This window comes from Cnephaeus nilssonii (assembly GCF_951640355.1).
Source record: "Cnephaeus nilssonii genome assembly, chromosome: 3".
Classification (NCBI taxonomy): domain Eukaryota; kingdom Metazoa; phylum Chordata; class Mammalia; order Chiroptera; family Vespertilionidae; genus Cnephaeus; species Cnephaeus nilssonii.
The window spans coordinates 14,209,972-14,228,828 of record NC_137074.1 but is presented as its reverse complement, the minus strand read 5'-3'; the positions used below and the strand labels follow the sequence as shown (position 1 = coordinate 14,228,828).

The 18,857-nt window shown below is 35.8% G+C and overlaps 1 protein-coding gene across 4 annotated transcripts in view; it reads left to right on the top strand.

Annotated features, from left to right (window-relative positions):
- Window positions 1–18,857, top strand: part of NCAM2 (neural cell adhesion molecule 2) — a gene marked incomplete at both ends in the record, with an annotated part of 396,277 nt that overhangs the window by 312,038 nt on the left and 65,382 nt on the right. For all 4 annotated transcript variants that reach the window (XM_079767352.1, XM_079767350.1, XM_079767349.1 and 1 more), the window contains 2 exons: window positions 8,827–9,014; window positions 11,686–11,782. In XM_079767352.1, coding sequence (XP_079623478.1) covers window positions 8,827–9,014; window positions 11,686–11,782 — 285 coding nt within the window. The remainder of the gene's footprint in view (window positions 1–8,826; window positions 9,015–11,685; window positions 11,783–18,857) is intronic.

The window sequence follows — 18,857 nt, the reverse complement described above, 5'->3', positions numbered from 1 at the left end:
GAAGAGATGGATCTAAACCCATGATTTTATGAATTAGGTTAGGATCTTAATTACATTGTTCTAATTCAACAATTTTCATCGGGCATGTACTATACACCAAGCACTTCTCCAGGTGTTGAGTATATGGAATTCAACAAAGCAAACAAAAACCTTACTTTACGCACCTTACATCCTAACAAGGGAAACCAATCATAAACAAAACAAAGCAGCATAATATATAATATGGCAAACAATGAAAAGGGCTAAAGAGAAAAAAATAACCCAATGCAGTGAGATACATCACCAGCTGATGGCACAATAATTATACATAGTAAACAATCCAAATTCCATGGCATACAAAAATAATTCTCCTTCTCAAATGATGACAGAAACTACTTGGTTACCTTTTTAACCAAATTGACAATAACAACAAACATTTTAAATGAACATAAAAGATTAAATAAATGCTTCTTTGATTAAATCTTTGTTATATACGGCATTACTCATTTGGACTATATGTGTTCTTGTTTCTGTATACTTTAAATTGTTCTGATTTTTAAAATTTATTAATTTTATTATAAAACAATTTTTATAATACAATTAGATGCCCAGTGCATGACATTCGTGTACTGGGGGGAAGGGTCCCTCCGCCTGGCCTGCACCCTCTCAAAAACCTGGACCCCTCAGGGGATGTCCACCTGCCAGCTTAGGCCCGCTCCCTTAGCTCTGCCTGGAGGCGGGAGAAGCTCCTGCCACTGCTGTTGTGCTTCCCAGCAGTGAGCCCAGCTTCTGGCTGAGCAGCACTCCCCCTGCAGGAGTGCACTGACCACCAGAGGTCAGCTCCTGCATTGAGTGCCTGCCCCCTGGTGGTCAGTGCACAGTCGTTCCACAATTTGGTCAATTCGCAGTATACTACCATCTGTTTTATATTTATTACCATATTCATTCATTAAATTAATATTGATTAATGCTTAATATATGCTAGTTTATCATGGGGAAACAAAAACAAAGAGCACACGTTTTTAGCCCTCTTTCCCCCACATACTGTTTAAAAGTGGAGACCCATGTCAATAAACTATTATTTTAAGGGGAGCTATATATATTTTTTGTTTACTACGATGCAGTGCTCTGAAAATGTATCACATATGATTAATTTCCAATCATAACTGAATTGCTTTACTTTTCTCCATATAGCTCAAAATATTTTGCTCTATTTATGTAAAAAATAATTAAATTTTGATGACAGTTTACCTCTTTAAATTAAAAAGGTGTTTTAATTGAATGCACATTAAAAATAAAATACATGTCAATTAAATAGCAGTTAAAGTAATTGTGATCTAATTCCAATTAAATAGTATTATGGTTATTGGAAAGTTATAAATATGTGACAATCGTTACCAATTTTCATTCAAGAAACTTAAAGGGAAGTAGAAAAGGGTTATAAAATTCCCTACATTTTAGTCTTCCAACTAAGACATGATAAATATAAAATGTGATAATAACCATACCTAATGTAATATAATTGTGAGTAATTTAATTACATAACATGCATTGACAGGTCACAAGCACTCCGTTAGCTATTATCATCATCATTATTATTTCTAATGTTGTAATTATTGTTATTATGCAGGCAATAATTCTGAATATTGAGATTTTTTGTTTTCTATTGTTGTGACCCAGATATTCCTTAATGCATATAATAGGTAGCATTGTTGGATGCACAACCACTCACTATAAGATAAAATAGTAGAAAATTTTTAGTTTGCTTTAGATTGTTGTTTTTTAAGTCATAAAGGCTTGATTGCACTGTGAAGTTTAAGAAATGAATAAGATTGTAGAGCTATATACAAACTTAAGGACAGATATCAAATTAAGTCAATAAATTAAATATTTACATTTTACTTAATAGTTTTTTTTTTCAGCTTTAATAGAGTGACACACTGAAGTTGTTTCACATTAATAAACCATATTACATAAGTTACAAACTGTGCTACTGCTAAATCAGACAGATTCTGAGGAAATGACATTATCTATATATATAAAAGCCTAAGCAACCATCACAACCAAACGGACGACCGAACAGGCTGTGTGGGGTGACCAAGCCGGCAGGGGGGGTTAGTGGGGCAACCAAACGACTGAGAAGCAGGCTGCATGGGGCAACCAGGCTGGCAGGGGGGTTAGTGAGGGATGACCAAATGACTGAACAGCAGGCTGCATGGGGTGACCAGGCCCACAGGGGGGGGCAGTTGGGGGAACCAGACCAGCAGGAGGGGGGGTCAGTGAGGGGCGACCAGGCCAGCAGAGGGGGTCAGTGAGGTGTGACCAGGCCGGGGGGGGTCAGTTGGGGGCAACCAGGCCAGCATGGGGGCAATAAGGGGCAACCTGTCCGGTGGGGGGGGGCAGTTAGGGGTGACTAGGCCAGCGGGGGGGCAGTTGGGGGCAACCAGGCTGGCGGGGGGGCAGTTAGGGTTGACTAGGCCGGTGGGGGGGATTTGGGGGTGACTAGGCTGGCCGGGGTGGCAGTTAGGGGTGATCAGGCAGGCAGGCAAGTGAGCAGTTAGGAACCAGTGGTCCTGGATTGTGAGAGGGATGTCCGACTGCCAGTTTAGGCAGTTAGACATCCCCCGAGGGAACCAGATTGGAGAGGGTGCATGTTGGGCTGAACCCCCCTCCCCCCCGCACGAATTTCATGCACCAGGCCTCTAGTTTTTATTAATAAAATAATTTTAACACTGTTGTATCCCTGGGACCAACACTTTTATTGATTACTCGGGAGATTTTAAGATAAGATTCACTGAAGCTTTGTTTCCTACATTTATATATGAAAATATTCATAGTAATGATATAGTATTTAAAATACCATAGTTATTTACAGAAAATTCAATATATAAAGCATCAATAGGGGATAAAATAGCCTTAAGTAGCAAACTACTTTTATTAATATTTATATATGTGATTTAAGGAGGAGAAATATTAAGACAAGGAAAGAAGAAAAATATAGAAAGAAGAATAATTTACTTTATATTCAAACTTCTCTTATAACCAGTAATACTTATATCACTAATAACAGTTAAAGTATGTGCTAAGAATTCAAATATAGGCATATCTCAATATAAATTATGCTAGTGACTCTAGGGTCATAAAGTATGCTGAGATTTATGTATAATTTGGTTGTTCAAATTTAGTATGGAAAATGCACATCCAGTACTATGGTTAAATTGGCAATAAACACACATCTAACTTAATATTCCATGTAGCCATTAGAATTCCCACGACACATGGAATGAATCTAGTTAATTGCTGTAGCTGATTCGGCATAAGAGTGAACGTACAGCAGAACTAGATCTATGAAATTATTAATTAAATTATCCTCTAAATGTGCCAGAGGATATATTAGCTTTTATTCCCTTGGTAGTTTCCCTAATCATAAATCAAATGAGAAAACTTAATGACTGAACAGAGCATCAAGGTATTTTAGATACATAAGAAAGTGTACAGTTAATTTTTAGCTAATTTAAGGGGCTGGCTTCACAAAATAGGCAATAAGGGTCTATGAAAGAAAATGTATTGCTATAGAATTAACACTGCATTAAAGTCCTAAGTTCTGTGATTTTAGGAAAGTCAAACAAATACCTGTATGCTTTTCCTCTCCTGTTAAACGGAGTGTTGACGTCTGGAATACATACTTATGCTGGGTTTTCATTCATTCATTTGTTATTCACTGAGTATGTACTGAGCATCAAATATAACTTCAGGTGCTACACAGAACTGTAGGAAAGGCAACGTTGTCCTGCTCTCATGGGATTTATGCTTCAATTAGGGATATGGAACACACAGCTACATTAAGATGAAATACATCAAAAAGTGATTAGATAGATGAGACAGGGAGGCAAGGGGCTGAAAGCAGGAAAGGTTAGGAATGATTACAGTTTAAGGAACCAAGTTAACCCAAATGTTGACAAGGCCAGAGAAAAGGTATAGAGCAGCTAATGTAGAACTTAATAAAGCTATCATAAAATATTTTGATTTAAGAAGTGTGTAGAGAATCTTTTGAAAAAATTTAAGCAGGATAGCAATACGATCTTAAAAGAGAAACTGGTAGTCCAGTCAGCCAGGAAGGAGAGAGGGCTTCTAAAGTTGTCCAGGTAATGATTACGGCCTTGAACACGGGTGTAGTCATGGCAATGCAGAGAAGTGAATGGTATTTTTATATACTGTGATTTATTGGTAAGGAATGCGTGCCAATGCTTTTTTAAATTTTTTAAAATATATTTTTATTGATTTCATAGAGGAAGGGAGAGAAAAAGAAACATCAGTGATGAGAGAGAATCATTGATTGGCTGCCTCCTGCATGCCCCCTACTGGGTGGGGATCTAGCCCACAACCTAGGCATGTGCCCTTGACCTGAATGGAACCTAGGACCCTTCAGTCTGCAGGCTGACATTCTATCCACTGAGCCAAATTGGCTAGGGCGAGTGCCAAAGCTTTTAAAATAGAATATTTTATTGCACATTCAAATAATTGTTGCTATTATTTGTGGTTCTTAAAAATCTAATATTAAAGAAGAAAATATTTAAAACTGTATACCACAGAGCATGATGACTAGAAGAAAGGACAATATTTCACCACAACATGTAAATTATTTGGAGACTGTGAAATACTGTTTTACAAGGACAATACCTGTGTTGTCAACATGATTTTAAAAGACTTAAGTTTATTTTTCATTATTTGTCAATCTTACCATGATCATGCTTTTCAATTTGATTCACAAAATGGATAGTATATAGTGAATTTATTCGGTGAGTTCCCTGGTTCCGTTATTCATAAAAATGGGAATTCAGGTCAGATATTTTTATATTTTAGTCGCCAGTGCCTGTGTTGTATTTTGTCATCAGCTTCAGTCCTCTCATGAGCAGACAGCATTCAGAAATTCAGGCCAGCACTCAGCAAGAAGTAAGGCTTGACTCAGGTCACAGGTACCAACCACAAGTAAACCATGTTCAGAACAAACAGCCTGCCCGGCCTGAGAGGAAATGATAAGAGAGAGTGAATGAAAGCTTGTGCGAAGCAAGTAATCAAGTCAGGAAGCCTTGGACGGTGACAGGAAGGTAGTGACGAGTGCCAGCTGCACATTCAGCTCTAAGTCCCAGCAATAAGGCGAAGAAATTAATAAAACACAAAGCACATTGATCAAAACAGGAGAAACGTGTCACCAAGTCTGAAGGCAGCCTTAAACGTTTCTCTGATGTCTCCTGGTGCAGCTGGAATATGACTCTCCTGACCCCAACTCTGAGAAAGTGACAGATTCAGACGGTGGTACACTTTTGTTCTTTCTTCTTATGCAGGAAACTTGAAATAAGAGAGTCAGTCGAGGTCTGGATATAAGCGCTTCTGAATGCTGAAGGGATCCAGCTCGGCTTTCTGCCTAACCAGCTGCCATTTAATAAAATCCAAATAATTTCTCTTTAGAGATCTTTCCATTGTGATGACAGCTAAGTGAACTCAGTTCCTTGATTTCTAAAGTGTGTATTCATTTTATAGCCAGCTTGACATATTCATCTTCTCACAGTCTATGAAGTATTGCATACATTCTTATTAATCATATAATCATTACGTAGAAGATATGGGAGCCTAAAGATAATTTACTTCCCAAAATTTTCACCACCGAGCACCTCATATTATTTCCTCTCGTGCATCCTCCCATTTTAAAGATATTAACTTATTGCCCTAGCCGGTTTGGCTCAGTGGATAGAGCATCGGCCTTGAACGGAAGGTTCCCGGGTCCGATTCCGGTCATGGTCACATACCTTGGCTGCCGGTTCTTCTGCAGGCCCTGGTCGGGGCACATGCAGGAGGCAACCAACCAATGTGTTTCTCTCACATTGCTATTTCTCTTTGTCTTTCCCTTTCTCTTCCACTCTCTCCAAAAATCAATTGAAAAATATCCTCAGGTGAGAATTATAATAATAATAAAATAGAGATATTATCTTATTAAAGTGATATTTACTGCCTATGCCATATTCCTCTCTACTCCTCTGAATTTTCTTATTTTTTTAACTGGCAAAATTTATTTCCTCCATACAACATGAGAAGCCTTCTACAATGCAAAAAGCCTACTTTCCTGTAAAGGCCTAATTTTGTGGAATTTACAATTTTTGATTTATTAAGGTGAAATATATCCGCATCTTTCTTAGGCGGTAGTCCTCACGTGTTGTCTTTCCCAGAGTCACATCCTTCTTCAAACAATGGCCCAACCCCTATTTGATGTCAGACCTGCCCATCTCGTGCCACTGGATATGGTTGTCTTGCTACTGTTTTGATAGTTACAAAACATACAATGTACAGGAATCTAGTTTCTGTTATATTTTAGATGTGCAATATCTATATTCTGATGCCTCACCCCACAAAGGGCATTTTTAATGTAGCTTTCAGTGTAGCATGGATAGCCTGTAGCATGTTTGCATTCAACATCAGTAATTCTGAATTAAATTCCCACTAAGATCATAGGCAAGTAATTAGTGGCAATTACTTTTATTAAAAAAAAAACAAAACCCTGCCCTACATTTATGGTTAAATTATAGTATAATACATATACACACAGACGCCATATTTTGGACAAAGTAGACTGTGAGTCAACTATTAACAGTTCTATTAGCATGTATGATTTTCATATCCGGCTATATTTTTATTCAAATAAAGTATTCATAAGTATCTCCCTAGAATATTATAATGATAAAGAGATTATATTTTGTACATATTAAGCAGTAATGAAATCTTTTATAAGTAGAGGTAGATATAGATAGAATCATAGCCGTTAACTTTGAATATTAGAAAGTTAGCTTCTCTTATAGTTGCTTCCCTAAGTAGATTTTTCACTTAATCTTTCAAGGCCTTGCAAAAGTTTTTTATTTTATTTTCATCTTAAAAACACCTTCTGTTCAATTTAACTGAATTGTGGAATTGAGAATTGTTTAATTTCCAGTAAGCTTAATGTATATTTTTTTGAGAACCAAGTAAGCGTCTTACCCTGGGTAAGCCATCAAGAATATACTTGTGAGCAGACATGGCACCTAAGTGCCAAGATGTGTCACTATTTATTTAGCCAATCCTATTTTGTGGTACATTAAGTTATTTTGAGTTTTTGTTATTAAAATAACAATGCGTTAAAAGTCCTTGATATATTGCCCTAGCCAGTTTGGCTCAGTGAATAGAGCATTGGCCTATGGACTAAAGGGTCCCAGATTCAATTCCAGTCAAGGGCACATGCCCTGGTTGCTGGCTTGATCTCCAGTGTGGGGCATGCAGGAGACAGCCGATCAATGATTTTCTCTCATCATTGATGTTTCTATCTCTCTCTCCCTCTCTCTTCCTCTCTGAAATCAATAAAAATGTATTTTAAAAAATTCCTTGATATAAATGTTTGATAATATTTCAATTTACTCTTTTTAGAGATACCTAGGACTAGATTACAGAATTGAGATTATAAAGCTTTTGAAGGCTCTTTATTCCCCTAAGGAATTATGTTAACTATATTCCCCTCAATAATATATGATAAAGTCCACATCACCAAAATGTAGCTAGGAACAAATATTAAAATTTTGATTCTAGGTTGAATAGAAATATAATGGACCGTGGTTAAAAATCACCCTACATTCACATCCCAGACCTACAATTTGGTACTAGAATAAGCTTGTCAGCTCTTAATCCAGATCCTTCCTGCTTACAACAAGGTACCACCTTACTCACAAGGTTAAGAAGATTGAATAGAATAAAATGTAAAAACTTATTATCATAAAAACATTTAATCAACATTTCATACTTCTATGTGAGATTGGCATTAAAACCATACAGTACATCATATATAGGACAAGACTTTTTAAATGATTACTTGATCATTAGTTTTTATTTCTGTGTTATATATCTGATATATAGTCTGTGGATGGCAGGTTCCATTACCAGTCAGGACTCCTGTGGGAGGAGGCTGATGGATGTTTCTCCCTCCCTCCTTCACTCCCTCCCTCCCTTCGTCCCTCCCTCCCTCCCTCCCTTCCTCCCTCCATCCCTCCCTTCCTCCCTCTCCCTCCCTCCTTCTCTCCCCTCTCTCCCTTTCTTTCTCTAAAATAAATTTTAAAAAGAGAGATTATGATTGATTGACATTTGTACTATGCCAAAGTTCTAGAGTGGACCAAGATTAAGGCCCATATTTATATGTCTTCACAATTAGGTTATTTAAATGAAATGACATACTATATTGTCAATTTTCTCTTAAATGTTATTTATTTTAACTGTGGTCTGGTGAAGGGGCCTAAAAATTGACAAGGCATCATAGTTATTCATTAATTTTCAAATTAACTGTTAACTAAATTACATCATCTCTTATTTAATAAAAGCTGGGAATGACATTTTAGGAATCTGTTTCAAAATATTTTTCAGAGAAACTATATGATTAGGGCAAGATTTAAAAATTATATAAGGTACTGATTTTGTTAAGTTTTATACTAAAATCTCACTTTACAATACCGGTTATTTGAGAAACAAATTCCAAATGTGGATAGCCATTAATTTACTGGTTAGATAATTTTTGTCAGAATATTAAAAGGAAACTTAACTCTGAGCATTGTTTCATATTTTAATAATTGATCAACTTTGAATGCTCTTATGTTAATATTAAAATTATTTGATGAAACAGTCAAGTGACTTGTTTTTATGAGTTCTGATATCACATATTAAATATATGAAATTAGAATGGTTGTTTGTAGTCAAGTCATACTTACTATTGTTTATAGTAATTAAATGATTATCTTAATGAAAAGGAGTATAAATAGGTTATGTTCTATTGCTTTATAGATGCTCCCAAGTTCATATCAAACCAAACAATTTATTACTCTTGGGAAGGAAATCCGATCAATATAAGCTGTGATGTGAAATCTAATCCACCAGCATCAGTCCACTGGAGAAGAGAGAAATTAGTCTTGCCAGCTAAAAACACTACTAATTTAAAGACATATAGTACAGGAAGAAAGATGATATTAGAGGTAAGTCTTCATGTACATATCAATAAATTATACTATTTTAATCATTATCTATTATTTTAGAATATGTTTAAATATCTTAATATATAAATATACTACCATATGTTTATGTTACAGAATGCATATAAAACCTATGTTTATTTACTGAGAGGGAAATTTTATGCACTTGGATTATGGCCCATTAATGATTGACATCTCACTATTTATATAGAAATATGAGTATAGCAAAAGTCGTTATTTCTCATTGATTTATTTTTGCAAAATTAAAACAATTATATCAGGACAAATAGGGAGGTGATTTGTCAGCTCTTGAGGCACAAATTACAATTTCAGTGTTTATACTAGTCTTTGGTTCTGTGGTGATACTTCCTTCTCCTTAGACTGGCATAGATACATGCGATGTGCTCGCTATATAGTCACAAGTTCCTAAATAATCCACATTTACTTATTCAGTGCCTCATTTCATTTTATTTTTACAATTAAGATGGTAGATAATTGTTTTGTGCTGCCAAGTACCTGGCCTTTAAATTCTGTTTGAATACAATACCTTTTATTTACTAAATTGCAGATCGTGTGTGCACTAATTTCCAGTTTATATGCCTATGACAATGATCATCAGCCCTTCCAATTTATGATGCTTTCAGAGCAATTGGGAATGTTCTTCAATACAACAGTCTTATTTATCTGAACAGATGCTACATTTCCCACTAATTCTATTTACATTGCTCCGTACCCCTTTTCTTTATAACTTGAGCCTGAGGCACTGTTCCTTTGGAACCCTGGTGGTCCTTGGCTCTCGGGGAGTCACCATATTGATGACAAACTTACTGCAGACATTAGGTTGACATAGAGAACTAATTTTTAAAAATCTATGTTTTAGAATAACATCTAATAATCCATACTGGATGAACTTAAATATGTTCTCATTGGATCCCTATGAACTCTACTACCTGGCAGTTGGACTTAGGTAAAAGTTTGGTTGATAAAAAGATTTAGCCATCACTTTCCCAAACATTTGGATACTTGACTGATAATTAAATCACTTTGTCTGAATCAATTTAAATTGGTTTCTTGGTTTTAGAACTAGCTACTGGCAAATTGACATCAAACTCAACTTCATAAAACATTTGGTCAGACTTAACCTAAATTTTAGGAATTTAACCATAACTACAAACCTATGTATTTAACTGCTTTGGGGCAATATATTAGTGTGCTCTGGCTGCCAAAACCAAAGACCACAGACGTGGTTGCTTAAACAAAAGAATCCTTTATTTTCACCCCCACACATTTCTGGAGAATAGAAGTTTGAGATCAAGGTGACAGAATCAATGGTTTATGGTGGAACCTCTCACCTTGGTTGGCATATTGTGCCCCATGGCTGTGTACCCACTTGGCCTTTCATATTCAGTAGACATTCTTCCCTATGGAATTTACAAATAACTTTATCATATGCCTATAGAGTAAAGACTTTTTTTAGACAAATTCCCTCTTCATTAGTAAAATTATTTGAGTTAAATTAGCCTGCCTCATTAAAAACTAAATGTAAGAAAAATGAATATTTAATCAGTTAAGAGTACTTATTTGAGAACTGTTAAAACTTCTAGTTCTTAAGCCTTTGCTCTATTTCTAGATGGACAGCTAACTGGAAAATGAACAACACAACTTTTTTTTGTATCTTTAAAATTATCAACTTCAGGGGACTTCAAAATTGAATTTTTAGTTAATAGCCTCCCATTACCACAAAATCATTTTCCCCCTTGTGGGATATAGTTGAAATTAACGTCAACTCTTGTAATCATACTCTCTCTTAATAATACTTACTGGGATTGAAAATTTTATCAATTACTATAATAGAATCTCTTTTCTGAAGTAGTCCTTCAGAATTTCGGTACATTAGAATTATAAGGTTGTTCCCAATGTTCAGTAATAGAGTCCCAGAAGGTTAATTTAATTATGGATTTCAAATGTGTAAGGACTGAGGTCAGCTATGTTCTACCTAAAATGAAAGAGAATGATAGGAACTGAACAGAAATGGAGGCAAGATAACTGTTAGTAGATATCAAGATAACCTGCCTCTCTACAGGGATTACCACACAAGGACAGTGTTTTCCTGCAAAATACCTTTCAGTATTTTCTAGGAATGAATCTCCATCTTTCATTGATATTTTACATCAAGTAATATCATCAGAAGTAGAAATATGACATAATTTGAGTCTTTCTTGAACTTTAAATATGCCTGATCTTAGGCTAAAATAGAGCAAACAAGGAGTTACTACTTTGGTACAAATTTCTTGTGTGGTACAAGTTCACATTTGCAGTGATTGCAGAATATATGTTTTTCAAAGTCTACTTCTTTCTGAGCTTTACACATATAAATATCTAATTATTTTTTCTAACAACAGACCTAACAAAATGGTGACATTAATCTGCTTCATATATTGATAAATAAACTAAATTCACCTGGTCCTGTGGATAGTATAATTCCATGGATTATATCTTTAAAGGATTTATATTAGTACTTAGTATATTGATAATTGACTTAATGTAGGAAAAAAGTTATGGCAAGGAACTCTGAGTAATTAAATATGTATGAAGATGGTAGACATGCTAGTCTATTTTAAAACTTCTATGATATTGTTTTAAAATTGTAAAAATTGTGTTATTATTATTTTAGATTGCACCTACATCTGACAATGACTTTGGACGCTATAATTGCACAGCCACTAATCATATAGGAACAAGATTTCAAGAATATATTCTTGCTTTGGCTGGTAAGTATAGCATAATAATTTTTGAAATCTCATATAACATTTATGTAAGCAAATAGCATTTACATTTCAATAAGTCATGATTCAGGATTTTGTTCTAAAACATGAGCCGTTGGTTAAAAATTTGGAACAGTTGTATCTGACATATAGTGAGGACATAAAATGTATTTACTAATAAAAATTGACTTTACACCCTGATTCTAATTCCCTCAAATTTATAAGTGGGGGAATTATATTTCAAGTATAGTAAGAATTTGGTAAAAATTTCAAAATAAAAGACACCTTAGAAAAAAATTAACTAAAATGAATGTATTTTAAAATTCTAAACTTGAAAGTGCAAATAGTAAACTTATTTTTATGGAAAATAGAAAATTTATGGTTACATAACTTTTTTTTCAAAAAAATGTCTTATTCTTTTTTTATATAAAAACACTAGAGGCCCATTGCATGATTAAATCATGCACTTGTAGGCTGTCTGTCCGCTGGTCTGGACAGGATGTGGCTGGCAGCTCCGAAGTCCCTGGGCCCCTAGGGCAAGGCGGGGCAGGGGTGTGGTCCTCCACCTGCTGGAGCCCAGTCCGGGGTCTTGCCTTTGCCTCCCGCCCAGGAAGGCTGGGGCTGCCGCTGACTCCTCTGACTTCCGGCTCCCTCATGAGCCCTCCCTCGGCCTGCCAGGGCTGCGCGGAAACCCGTGTCCTCTGTGGACACCACCGCTTGCTCCTGTGGCCCAACTGCCGACAGACTCCTCCTCCGGGAGCCGCGCCGCCCGCCCGCCCTCGCTGCCTCATCAGCCGGGGCCTCCAACGCCCAGCTTGCTGCCCAGGAGGCCCCTTCTGTGCTGCAGCACAGCCATGGCGCAGGCACTGAGCTTGCGTGGCCTTGACGCGAGCTCAGCGTCCTGCCGGCCCAATCACCACCCCGGCCACCCCGAGTCCCGCCCCCTGCGCCTCCCGCTGGCGCAATCGTGGGCAAAGCAGAGTGATGGTAATTTACATATTACCTTTTTATTATGTAGGATTCTAGTTCTTCCCCTAAAACTTAAATATATAGAAGTAATAACATAGAGTAAAACTTATTTTAATTAGAAATCTAGCTATGTTTTCAGTTATTTATATTGTGTATGTAATATAAATAGACAAACACACACATATATATTTATATAATTTGCTGTTATGTTTTACAAGTCTGATTAGAAATTTGGAAATATACATATTTTCTACTTTTTGTAGCTCAAATGATACAAAAATGTGATTCATTGTATTCTAAGACTAGGCAGACAAATATTAGAAAATTACTAAAATATTATGTTTTAATGTAATAAATAGCTTTCATAAAATATTTTAAAACCTTTTTAAGTAGAGTTTTTATACATCACTATAATTGCATATTAAATTATAAAAGATATTTTTATTGCTATGAAAATACATTCACAAAAGTAATATCATTAGTAGTAATGGACAAAAGAGAAATTAAAGCTCATAATACTCAAATTATTATGTAATTAGAAAACCTGCAATTGTCCAATTTAACGTTTACTACAATGGGGAAGAAGGAAGAGAAGAGATTGTGTGAAAAGGTTTTAGGAAAGAAAAGCCAGAAGGAAAAAAATTAAGATGAGAGTGAGTTAAGACAGAAGAAAAGAGGGAGGATGGGATGAAGGAAAGAATAAATGCACTAATATTTGTTGTCTACCATGAAGTCATTAGAAAATTAATCTCAATGGAAAATATGGGATGAAGACTGCATTTAAGCATATAAATAAACCATTATTCAAGCAAATTCTAGAAAAATGAAATGTGTTGGATCAAAATTGTTTTTTATATTAATTAAAGGGAAATAAGATATTTCCCATATGTATTTGATAACCATTTTTAATATTAACTTTTCACAAAAATGTGAAGTACAAGTATAGTTAGATATAGAGAGAGCAAAGGCAGATGCAACTTCTAGGTGATAATTTTAATTTCTAGGTAGGAAACATGCATTCTTTTTTATTTAAGTATATATCTTTAAGCAAATTAAAAATGTAGAACACATAAAGGTAAATTGAACTGCAACCATATGATTAATTGGTTCCTTCCTTAAAGTTTTCTCCTTCCAATAGATCAGGATCTGACAAAGCACTCTGTATATTTATTTATATGTACATTTGTAAGAAGTTTTTTCTTAAAGGACTTTGACTCTAACTTCTAAACTTCATCAAATAATTTAATTCATTATTTTCTTAACTTTCTTAATTTATTTCATGATAGTTATATTCACCTTTTCACTGTAAGCTTTTCGTATGAAACCTTAATACAATGATCTTACCTTCTTTAATTGACAGTTTTTCTGATAAAGTCACCTTTTCCTGTGCAGTTTTAGGGCAGGGACTGGGCTGTAGGCTAGCAACAGGCAGCACATCTAGCGCTGGGGAGAGAGGTCCTGTCTGAAGGGGGTGTTAGTGCCCCACTAGCCATTCCAAGATCTACCTGATAAGACTGTTGTGAGGACTAAGTGAGAAAATGCATTCAAAGCACCAGCACGTGGCATGTACTCAACGGATGTCAGCTAGCCAAATTATAGTTCACTTTGGTCACTCTTCTTTGGGGGTAGAAGTCAGTTTGTTGATGTATCTTTAAATATAATGCATAGACCTAGACATTGTAGACCAATGCATAATGAAATTGGATAACGCTATAATGGCCTCACTTATTCTGAACACTATATACCTGTTATATATACAAAATTCCATTTCATTTCATCACTTTTATTTTCCTTCTTGTGTTTTGTCCTACACCTTTTCCACAAAAACTGCTCTTCAGTGAAGTCTCATGTGCTATGCTTTGCAATTGATTTTTTAAAAACCTCAGTTCAGGACTTTATACTTAGCCCGTTTAATCTCATCTAGTCAGTTTGGGCTGATCTTTTTAACCTATAAGACCTTGTCAAATCCAATGATTTAGCGCTCTTTCCAAGATTAATTTAACTCACAAATATCATGAAGCATTCATCTGTATTTTCACCTAAGTCATGTATAAGCCTAGACACGTCATTTCGAGAATGGAGACCTGCTTAGAGGTTAAGCTGGGTCAATTGAACGGAATTCTGTAGATATGGAATTATAGTCCATCTATTTGTCCTTGTCCCTAGACTGCATTTTATCCAGACACTTGTTCCATAAAATTTGGAAGCAGGTTAAACTTAATTCATTTGGAAACACTTTATTCAACTGAATATGAAACCAGTTTTCTTTTACATAACCGGCTTTATTATTTACCTTGGAAAAGTCTACTAGTGTGTCTTTTTCTGTGTTCAGAAAATACATGACAAACTTTTGTGTCTTCAGAATCTATTTGTGTCATCCCCTTAATATCCTAATTCCCATGCTCCTCTGGGGGAAAAAAAAAAAAGGAAACTAAGATAGCGAGACATTATTTTTAGGGAATCCATACTTTCATCAATTCCTAATTATATGTTAATTCACTCACTCTACATATATAGAGTGAGTTTCTAGAAGATGCCAGGCACTGTTCTAGATCTTAGAAGTATGAAGATAAATAATATATGGCACCTGGTCTTTACAAATAAGAGTATAAAAAAGGGTTGCAATAGAAGTCTGAATCTTATTCCTGGGGACACAAAATGGAATTCTGGTTGGATTTCTTGGGAAAAGCTCCAAATTACTATGAACTTTTTTTTTCTTTCAATTTTAATCTGTATTTGTTTCAAGTATATAGCTCAGTGGCTAGACAATCATAGTGTTCCCCTCATGAAAGGTATCAACTTTTGAGTTGAATCTGAAAGAATGAATAGAAACAGGTTTAGTGAAGAAGAAAAGGGAAGATGGAAAAAGAAATCAATGTGACTGTACAAACGTGCCATGCTGTGAAAGAGGTGGGTGGTAAAGAATTGAGGCACTTAATAGAGAACTCGAGAGTGATATTGTGGGAAGGGATTAGTAATAGTGACATGAATAGAAAGGTAGTGAAAGATCAAATTATAGATCTTAAAACCATTCATCATTATTTTATATCAAGTAAACAGCAAGGGGAGTTTGGAGTTTTTATCATAAAGCAACATGATCCATTTATCATGAACACTTTTGGTAATGTTATTTTTAACTTTACTTTTTTATAGTTTACAGTTTTTTTCTTTATTGATTAAGGTATTACATATGTGTCCTTCCCCCAAACCCACCTCTCTGATGCCCCCACCCCCCTGGTGTCTGCATCCATTGGTTATGCTTATATGCATGCATACAAGTCCTTTGGTTGATCTCTCCCCTTTACCCCCACCCTCCCCTACCTTCCCTCTGAGGTTTGACGGTCTGATAGATGCTTCTCTGTCTCTGGATCTGTTTTTGTTCATCTGTTTATGTTGTTCATTATATTCCACAAATGAGTGAGATCATGTGATATTTATCTTTCTCTGACTGACTTATTTAGCTTAGCATAATGCTCTCCAGGTCCATCCATGCTGTTGCAAATGGTAAGAATTCCTCCCTTTTTATAGCAGCTTAGTATTCCATTGTGTAGATGTACCACAGTTTTTTAATTCACTCATCTGCTGATGGGCACTTAGGCTGTTTCTAAGTCTTAGCTATTGTAAATTGTGCCCATAGGGGTGCATATATCCTTTCTGATTGGTGTTTCTGTTTTCTTGGGATATATTCCTAGAATTGGGATCACTGGGTCAAATGGGAGTTCCATTTTTGATTTTTTGAGGAAACTCCATACTGTTCTCCACAGTGGCTGCACCATTCTGCATTCCCACCAGCAGTGCACAAGGGTTCCTTTTTCTCTGCATCCTTGTCAGCACTTGTCATTTGTTGATTTCTTGATGATAGCCATTCTGACAGGTGTTAGATGGTAACTCATTGTCATTTTGATTTGCCTCTCTCTGATGATTATTTATTTCAGAGAGGAAGGAGAGGGAAAGATAGAAACATAAATGATGAGAGAGAGTCATTGATTGGCTGCTTCCTGCATGCCCCACACTGGGGATAGAGCCTGCAACCTGGGCATGTGCCCTGACTGGGAATCAAACTGTGACCTCCTGGTTCATAGGTTGATGCTCAACAACTGAGCCATGCGAGCTGGGCTTTGGTAGCATTTTAGAGACTGATTTCAACATAGCCAATGTTTATGTTTTTCCACATAGCCTAAAATATATAAATGTAAACTAAAATATCCTAAAAAAAATTTTGTATCGCATGATCTCACTCATCTAGGGGAAATAATGAGCAACATAAACGGATGAACAAAAACAGACCTGGAGACAGGGAAGCATCGATCAGACTCTTAAACCTCAGAGGGAAGGTAGAGGAGGGTGGGGGAAAGGGGGAGAGATCAACCAAAGGACTTGTATGCATGCATATAAGCCTAACCAGGGGTCACGGACAACAGGGGGGTGGGGGCATAATGGGGAGGGGTTTGGGGTGGGAATGGGGGATGAGGACAATTATGTGATACCATAATAAAAAAATAAATAAAATAAATAAACTAAAATAAAAAATAATAATAAAAATAAATAAATAAAATATCCTAAAATAATCTTTGCTGTTTCAGAAAGGAGCTCTCTCCCCAGACTGACATTCTCCTTTAAACACTCTAAGCATATCGCATCTTCCTATGAACTTTTTTCTCCCCCTAATATTTTCTTTTTTATATCAATATTTATTTATACCCCAAACAATTAGTTTTTAATTTTATTTTTAAATTACAGTTTGAAGTCAATATTATTTTGTATTCATTTCAGGTGTGCAGTATAGTGGCTAGACAAACCTATACTTTATAAACTGTCCCCCAATATTTTCATACATACTTATTACAATATTAAAAGCCAGATGCACGAAGATTTGTGCTAGAATGGGCTGCCAGCACCGCCTTCCCACTCCGGCCCAGCCCCGGTGCCGCCTCTTTCCACTCCAGCCCTGGAGCCACCTCTTTCCACTCCGACCCTGCCTTCCCACACTGCCCAGAGGACCTGAGAGACTGGGGGTGAGGTGGAACACCTGCGTCGTTGCCATGGCGATGACGCAAGCGTCCCACCCGCCCCCAGTCGCTTGGTGCCTGTGTATGCAAATTAACTGCCATACTCACTCTGATTGGCTGGTGGGTATAGTGGAGGTACAGTCAATTTACATGTTTGTCTATTATTAGGTAAGATTATTAACTGTACTCTCTATGTTGAGCTTTACATCCCCATGACTATTTAGTAACTACCAATTTGTACTTCTCAATCCCTTCACCTTTTTCATCCATGTACTTGGTCAAATATTGCTCTTTTTAGCAGAGATATTTTTGTCCATCATATTAAAAACTACAACACTCAACTGTCCTTTTTATTTACACTTAAAATAATTTCTCTTCCTTGATTAATTTTTGACCGGTACTTAATTAACTGATTCATATATTATATTTACTTTTATGTAATTAGAATATGATTTCCATAGGAGGAGTGATTGTTGTCTTATGCTTATCCTACAACATAAAATGTTGCCGGGCTCAGATTTGGATGCATTATTGAATGTATAATTAGTGTGTTTTACTTGAATTGCTTATGAGTCATATTTAATATGCCCAGTTAATAATGGTCTATTGAAATCCATGACTTCTGAGAACGGTTAAGACTTGGGTTTGTATGAGGAAATAATTTTCATTGATACCTCAAGAGGAAATTTGTATTTTAATGGACAATATTAGAGGTAAAAATGATATAATCAAGACAGGTTTATTGAGTACTTTAGTTTAATCAATACATAAAAATATATGAACAAATACAATTAAAAGCACTTATTCAGAGAGTCAGTATAACTACTTGTGAGGAGGCAATTTAAACATGTGATCAAGTGCTGAGAATAGATCAATAGAAAATGATTTGGATTTGGGAATTGGAGAAAACTAGAAGGGTAGTGAAATAAGGATGAATTTACAGGTTTTCAGATGTGTTACAGATTGGCTATAATGTTAGACTAAGGTGACAATTGACTCAGGAAATTATATATATATATAATTTTATTGGAAATAAGGTGGCCACTCAGAGCAAATGTAGATGCAACCCATCTCAGCACAGTCTATAAGGCACATGCAGTTAA